The following is a 7,691-nucleotide window of genomic DNA, read 5'->3' as shown; positions in this document are numbered from 1 at the left end:
AGATAAGCTTTGTAGAATATAATGGGGTTTTATCTGTTATCTGCTAAGTAATCTGTGCCTTTTCTCCTGTAAATGGCTGCCCCTGTGGCTACACAGAAGCTTTATTATATAAACTATAGTAGTCTTTCTTAGGAAAACACACCAGTTGTACCAGTACAGGGCAGCATTACATTATATAGTAATTACTTTTATACATTTTCATTTTGTGGTGTTACTGTCCCTTTAATATTAAAAAATCAATTAATAAAACATTAATTAAACCCAATAGGATTGATTTATTATTTCCAATAAGGATTATTTATATTTTAGTTGGGATCAATTACAAGGTACTGTTTTATTACTACAAAGAAAAAGGAATCAGTAAAATTCTGAAGTACAGGTATAGGATCCCTTATCAGGAAACCCGTTATCCAGAAAGCTCCGAATTACGGAAAGCCCTTCTCCCATAGACTCCATTTTAATGAAATAATTCAGAATTTTAAAACTGATTTCATTTTTCCTCTTTAGTAATAAAACAGTACCTTGTAACTGATCCCAACTAAGATATAATTAATCCTTATTGGATGCAAAACAATCCCATAGGGTTTAATTACTGTTTTATTGATTCTTTAAGACTTAAGATATGGAGATCCAAATTACAGATTCGAAATTCTGGATAATGGGTCCGATACCTGTATTTGATTAAAATGGAGTCTATGGGAGACGGGCTTTCCGTAATTCGGAGCTATCTGGATAATGGGTTTCCGGATAAGGGATCCCATACCTGTATATTTTTTTCAACACATGCTCATGTGGTTATGAATTAGGTAAATCTAAGCCATAAAATTAGTATGCACAAGGTGTATTTTGGGGTCTCTAAGTGCCGTGTATTTTGATGAACCTTTGCACATTGGAGATCAATCTGTTCAGTGGCCAAACATCGACTGGCAGTGTTAACGAAGCGCCACATATGCCTTCCCACTAGCGATTTACTTTATTGCTGGTGGGAAGGCATTCAGGGGAGATTTAACCAATTTTTCTTTATTTTTTCCACTTCTTTCTTCACAAACTGCTTTTAATTTCACCTTTTCCCATCAAGCCCAAACCGTAGTCATGCTTTCCACACTTTTACCTTCCTGTTTCTGTTTATTCACTTAACCCTGCCCTTCTTTTGTGCTAGCTTTCTTTTTAGACCCCTGTCCTCCTTATTTCCCTCTTCATCTGAGATTCCCATTGACTTGCTAGCTGTTGGCCAGTACGCCATTGCACACTTCCAGGCTGAAGTCTCCCAATCATATGCCCCAGTGTATGCAGAGGATCTAAGTAACTGGCCAATTACTTTTTAGGGTGAACTAGATTTCTCCAGAGCCTGAATGTGCACAGAACTTTGACTTGTAGGTTAAACTAGACCAAGATGTGAGTGGAGCATCTTGGAATTGTCCTGTTATTCTCTACTTTGACACTGCTAGAGCTTTGATCATGTGGATTTTTTTTGTATTTTCCGTATTTCTTCATTTAATTTATTTTCACCATCTCTATTCCTGTGTATGTTACCCCTACCAAATAATTTACCCCCCAGCTCCCCAATATCCAGAATAAAGACACACACAGCAGCTTTGTGTTTAATCTGTGTAAGTCACAGCTTTATTGGTAATAAAAATTGGGCTTTTTGGTCCTGAGGAAGGCAAAACCCTATCAGAAGCTAAGGGCCAATCTGCTTCATGAGGGAAAATTCCTTCCTGACTCCTTAACGGCAGTCGGATATGCTCCCAGGATCAATGCGCCATAATGAATCAGGGCAAGCAGGTTGAGAGAAAAAGAAAGCAATATGGCAGGATACACATGAGCGCCATTAGCTGCTAGGTGAATGATGCATTCCCTTCCATTCCATTGGAACCCCAGGCAGCCCGCAGACCCCGGCTTCTGCAGTCTGTGGGATGGAGTGGAAAGAAAAGCACCGTATACCAAGTAGCGTAAGGGTGCTTCTGTGTATAAAGCCACATTGTGGGTGAATGAAGAGGCACCACTGGTGGATCTGTGTTGAGAGGAAGGGAAACAGATGGGAATATGGCAGCCATTAAAACCACAGGTGAATGCTGCATTCCATTCCGACCCCAGGCAGCCTGCAAACCCCGGCTTTTGCAGTCTGAGGGACGGGGTGAAAACGAATGCAGGATCCATTCAGTGGCATAAAGGTACTTGTGTGTATTTAGCCATATTCCTTTTTAAGTGACATGAGTGACAGAGCGACAGATGGAGAAATGTTCAGTAGAAATACACATAAATAACCAGATGAAATATGGATCATGATGTGCTGCTCTGTGTCCTGAGGTTGGTGTCGGCCACTTCCCTGTACTGTCTCTGTCCCCGCTGCAGGGATATTCAGCTGTATCCCCTGATGATCCACTCCCCAGTATGGTACTGCTTGCCCCTGCTGTCAGCTGTGACTCACGTGTGTGTGTGTAAATATGTAGAGCGGTGCATGTGTGGGTATGTCATAAGGGCATATTTTGGTGGGGGGGAGGAAAGACAGTCATGTCCGTGGGATGAAAGTGTTTGTCTTATTATCTAAATGTGTATCTGTGCCAGTGTGCTGATATGTGTGTAGGTAGGTCAGAGGAAGAAAAAGTCAGAGAAGCCTGTCCTGTTCAGTTTGTAAGTCAGAAAATATATATTATGCGTGTGATTTCTCCAGTCAGGAGGCTTTCAGCACAGGTTGCACTCCATTCCCCGACAGTCCCTTGGGGAGCTGGTTTCTGGAGAGACAGAGCAGCTTTCCCCGGCACAGCTCTTGATTATACCTGACAGTCCCCATGCACTGACTATCAGACTGGGTACTGTGGGGAAGTTTCTCTCTCCCTCCAGAACCCAGCAGGGCAAGGGACTGATGAAGTGCAGCCTATGGAGGGATTCAGCAATACATACAGACGGAGCGCATGTGTAAAGAAAAAATATACAATAGTGCAACAGAGTACATATAGAGGAGATCCTTCTCCAAAACGTAACTAAACAGTGTAACAGTTTAAAAGAGAAAGTTTGTGCTCATTTAATTTACACTAACACCCAAGTGCGGTACTGCAAACTGCTTACCAGATGGCAGTATAGATGTAGCAGACGAATTTATGTATCCAATAGCGGCATCTAACTAGATGGATGAAAGTAGCATTCTTGATGAACCTCGCAACTGTATCCTCATGTGAAGTTAGTCTGATTGCAGAGTGTCGCTGTATCCTCAGTGAGGCACAAAAGGGGAGACAGCAACTGGTGCAATATTATTTATTATAAAAGCTCAAATAAAAGAATAAAACTTACAAATTACGAGGTAACACAGAGCTTGTGTTACCTCGTAAATTGTAAGTTTTATTCTTTATTGAGCTTTATAATAAATAATATTGCACCAGTTGCTGTCTCCCCTTTTGTGCCTCACTGAGGATACAGCGACACTCTGCAATCAGACTAACTTCACATGAGGATACAGTTGCGAGGTTCATCAAGAATGCTACTTTCATCCATCTAGTTAGATGCCGCTATTGGATACATAAATTCGTCTGCTACATCTATACTGCCATCTGGTAAGCAGTTTGCAGTACCGCACTTGGGTGTTAGTGTAAATTAAATGAGCACAAACTTTCTCTTTTAAACTGTTACACTGTTTAGTTACGTTTTGGAGAAGGATCTCCTCTATATGTACTCTGTTGCACTATTGTATATTTTTTCTTTACACATGCGCTCCGTCTGTATGTATTGCTGAATTCGTCTTTGGGACCCAGTCAAAGGGGTTGATCTGAAGCGGAGCTGCAGGAAGTTTTCGACACATACACTTGATTGGACTTATGATTCACACAGGATTGGAGATTACACCAATTTTAGAGCGCTGAGGACTGTGGTATTGTATATATACCCTCACACAGCCTATGGAGGGAGACTTCTGACTGGAGGAGCCTCCTGAATAGAGGAGACGGGCATTAAAAGTGCAAGTTTCTGTAGTGATTATAGTGTGTTTGTGTGGAGTGAATGCGTGTTTGTGTGGACTGAATGTCTGTTTGTGTGGAGTGAATGATTTTGCAGTACTTACCTGCGCTCTTTTTTATGGTGCCATATCTGATTGAAACAAGAGGCACTGGTGGAACTGGGGTGAGTGTAAGGGATGGCACTGCTGGTGGAGCTTAAGCGAAAGAAAAGGTGGAATGCAATGGGAGGCACTGCTGGTGAGGCAAACAGAGATATGACAGCATACACATGGGTGCCATGAAGCTACAAGTGAAAGCTGCATTCCCTTCCATTCCATTGGACCCCATGCAGCCTACAGACCCCGGCTTCTGCAGTCTGAGGGATGGAGTGAAAAGGAATGCAGAGCCTACTGAGTAGCTCATGTTTATGATGCCATATCTTGTTGAAGAAGTTACCATTGGTGAAACTGCGGTGGGTGGCAGGTGAGGCACTGCTGGCGGAAGTGTGGTGGGCGGCAGGGGAGGCACTGTTGGTGAATTGTGGCATGGGAGGCACCACTGGTGGAAGGGCAGTATTTGGCAAGGGAGGCATCGCTGGTGGAATTAAAATGGAAGGATGGGCATAAGCTGCTGGTGGAATTGCTGTGGAAGTAAGGGCATACACTGCTGGTTAAGTTATGGCAGATGGAATTAAGGCACAACTGAGGTGTGTGAAAGAGAAGATGCGGCTGGTGGAGAGAAGGAGATGCATTGCTGGTCTTTACCTGAAAATGCTACTGGTGGAACGGCGGTAGCGCATGGAAGGGTCATCACTGGTGGAATTGTGATTTTGAAGAGGAGTTACCTAACTGGCGGTACAGCAGTGTTTGGAATTTTAGGAAACTGCTGCTGGTGTTGTTTGAGTTGCCTTTTCTGAACGCTTCCGAGACCCGTCTGCAAAAACAAAAGATTAAACTTCAAACTCAATCCACGCATTTTTCATCTTAGCAAGTGATATTACTGTAAAAACACTGTAACGCTTAAGGGATACACTTCCCATGCTTTTCATTGGCATCTCAACAGGTTCTGGCTGCATGGGATTTACATGTTTTATTTTTTTTTGTGCTTACACATTGCACGTAATTGCAGAATTGCAATTATCTCAGGGATCACCTCAATATTCCCAAAGACTCCCCTTTTTCCTGCAGTTACCCAGTGTGCCTTCTTCCCATAACCAGCTGTGTTGTGATCGGTACCCCATAATGTAAGGAATCCTAATGAAAAACATTTTTTCTTTGTATTTGTGCTGCTTGTCTTTGTACTCGGGCCCTTTCTTACCTATGATTGTATTAGGACTTAAAATGCCGAATAGGTGAAGTCCTGAAAGGCTTCTTCGATCGGAATTTCCATTTCGGCAGAAGGTCCTTTCGGCAGCGTCAGATTGGCTGACAGCTTAGTAAACTCCTCTTCAAAATAGGTGACATCCTCCGGTCCGTCGAGGCTGGGTATGAACGGAGCCGTCGCCTTCCTTTCCAGTATGTCATCCCAGACTATGTTCTGCAACATATGCACCATAAAAATGCTGATTATTAGAGGTTCTTCAGAAAGCTGAGGATATGAGAGGACTGTACCTCGCAGATAGTATCCGAGGGTATAGCCAGAAGATCTTAGAATGATTATGATAATACAGACAGAGGACTTACGTTAAAGAAGGGATGTTCGGCTACATCAGCTGCATCTCCTTCGGTAGAACCCAGTCGCTCCTCGGGATTCTTGTTCAAGAGCTACAAGAACAGAAAATGGCAGTTACACGTACAGAAGCATGGGGGACCCCAGGAGATTGAGAAAGTGGTTGCTGAGCTAAAGAGCTGACTGCAACCAACTGATAGCTCAGCGCTACTTACCTCTGATATGAAGCTCACTGCTACTGGTTCCAGCGACTCTGGGAAGTGCGGTTCCGCCTCCTCGATATATTCACATAAGCAGCTGTTGTTATGTCCATCGAAGGGTCTCTGTAATGTTTAATAAGAATATATTGGGGGACCAGGTGTATTATAAAGAGTGCTTTATGAGGTTAGATAAATAACAATATGTGTATGTCACTTCCTCTTATAACTGGTCAGTGGCAGTTTGCGCTTACCTTCCCGAGGAGCATTTCGTACGTGATGACTCCGAGAGCCCACCAGTCGACGGCTCTTGTGTACTCCTTTTTCCCCACAACCTCTGGTGCCATATAAGCTGGAGACCCAACCATGCTGTTTGTTCGGTCTCCATATCCAATTCCTTCAAAAAAGTCAAATTGTTAGTGATTTTTATTGAGGCATTTATGCCAGAGTAAACCCAAAATGAGCCCCCTTTGTGCTCGATAATAATACAAGGAGCCCCTTACCGGTCTTGCCCAGGCCAAAATCGGCGATCTTTAAATAGCCGTCCTTATCCATAAGGAGATTTCCTGGCTTTAAATCTCTGCATTGAAACAAAAGGGAACTATTATAATGACACATTAAAACTGCTGTGACATAGCATTGGAGTCATAAGCCAAGCTTAAAAATGCTGCCTCCTATTTCCTTCCCTTAGACTTCCAAGAAGTAACTTTGAACCTGTAGCTGCACTGCTGCTAACTTGCAGCCGGTATTAAACTCCAGGTTGTACTCACCACTAAAGGTACCTAGCCCCTTATATACTCTTACCTGTGAACAACATCCTTCATGTGGATCGCCTCCAGGCCTAGGAGTATACAGGCAGCGTAGAACCTGCAAGGATAAGGAAAATACTTCTTGATCACTATATGGTGCCTTCATAAAGGAATGTTAATATTTAGTGTAGCATAACTGCCAGTTCTCTCATCCTCCCCTGCTCTTCAGTCTCCTGTAACTCATCGGCTGTATGTACAAAATCCCAAATAGTCACCTAATTTATACTTACTTAGCTCTCTCTAGGTCGAAGTGCCCACAGATCTTCAGATGGGTTCTCAGACTTCCTCCTGCAACAAACTCCAAGACAAAAAAAAGATGGTATTTGGTGGTAAATGTGGCGTATAAATCCACTATGAAGTTGTCTGGGTTCACCGTCTGCCCGATTTCCTTTTCGGCTAAAATGCTGAAAGATAAAAGAGGAAATAAGTCCAGCATAGAGTTAAATATAATGTAACAAGAGCAACTGGGTGAAAGGAAGGCAAATGAAAAGTTTATAAAAAGGAGAAGACTGCGAGACAGAAAGTGACTTCTAAATAAAAACCTAATCGAGAGATTATGGAATCATTCCCCATGAGCTCACCGTTGTATTTCCTCCAAGGAGTATATTTCGTCCTTCTTGAGTACCTTCAGGGCACAGTATATATTAGCCGGAAGGTACTCAACAAGTAGAACCTGGAATTAGAGAGTGGGTTTAGTGACATTGAATATTCCACTGTATAAAATGCTAAGTTCTAATTAGAGACTGAATTAATTACCTTGCCATAACTCCCCCTGCCTAAAACTTTGATCCGGCGAAAATCTCTTGCCGAGAAGCTGGAGAACTGTAGCTCTCTGAAACGGAAGAAACAGGAATTGTGTTTTGTGCAAAACATAAAATAATAAAAATAATATATATATATATATATATATATATATATATAAAATGTATGTATTAATTTTCAGTATTGAGGGTTTGTCTTACTGAGTGCTTTGGGTCTCCTCTGATGGCTCCTCTGCCTGGCAATCCTGAGTTGGGCAGTAATCACCAGGGTGAGGGCCCTGCGATGTTTCAGAGGAGTCTTCTCCATGCACTTGCACGTCGCTATTG

The 7,691-nt window shown here is 42.6% G+C and overlaps 1 protein-coding gene across 2 annotated transcripts; it reads right to left on the bottom strand.

The window, feature by feature from the left end:
- Positions 1-3,537: 3,537 nt before the first annotated feature.
- Positions 3,538-7,469, bottom strand: LOC116406942 (serine/threonine-protein kinase N2-like). 2 transcript variants are annotated; one of them, XM_031892116.1, is made up of 7 exons: positions 6,599-7,469; positions 6,298-6,374; positions 6,049-6,191; positions 5,813-5,920; positions 5,612-5,692; positions 5,247-5,465; positions 3,538-4,862 (listed from the first exon to the last, which is right to left on the bottom strand). In XM_031892116.1, exons 1-6 carry the CDS (start codon positions 6,616-6,618, stop codon positions 5,265-5,267), a joined length of 630 nt encoding a protein of 209 aa, XP_031747976.1. In that variant the 5' UTR covers positions 6,619-7,469; the 3' UTR covers positions 3,538-4,862; positions 5,247-5,264. The 2 variants fall into 2 exon arrangements, with proteins under 2 accessions (XP_031747976.1, XP_031747975.1); XM_031892115.1 differs by having other exon boundaries at positions 6,298-7,469.
- Positions 7,470-7,691: the final 222 nt, after the last annotated feature.

The sequence above is a fragment of the Xenopus tropicalis genome, chromosome 8 (genome assembly GCF_000004195.4).
Source record: "Xenopus tropicalis strain Nigerian chromosome 8, UCB_Xtro_10.0, whole genome shotgun sequence".
NCBI lineage: Eukaryota > Metazoa > Chordata > Amphibia > Anura > Pipidae > Xenopus > Xenopus tropicalis.
This window is presented reverse-complemented; position numbering and strand designations above follow the sequence as displayed.

What these genes read in the sequence shown, in the direction of transcription:
- LOC116406942 (XM_031892115.1), bottom strand. Translation starts at nt 6,412, where the DNA reads ATGTGTCATTATAATAGTTCCCTTTTGTTTCAATGCAGAGATTTAAAG. An exon ending in TTTTGGCCTGGGCAAGACCG is followed by an intron (nt 6,192 to 6,297) that starts GTAAGGGGCTCC and finishes ACTTTTTTGAAG; the next exon opens with GAATTGGATATGGAGACCGA. An exon ending in CCGAACATCCCTTCTTTAAC is followed by an intron (nt 5,466 to 5,611) that starts GTAAGTCCTCTG and finishes CATATGTTGCAG; the next exon opens with AACATAGTCTGGGATGACAT.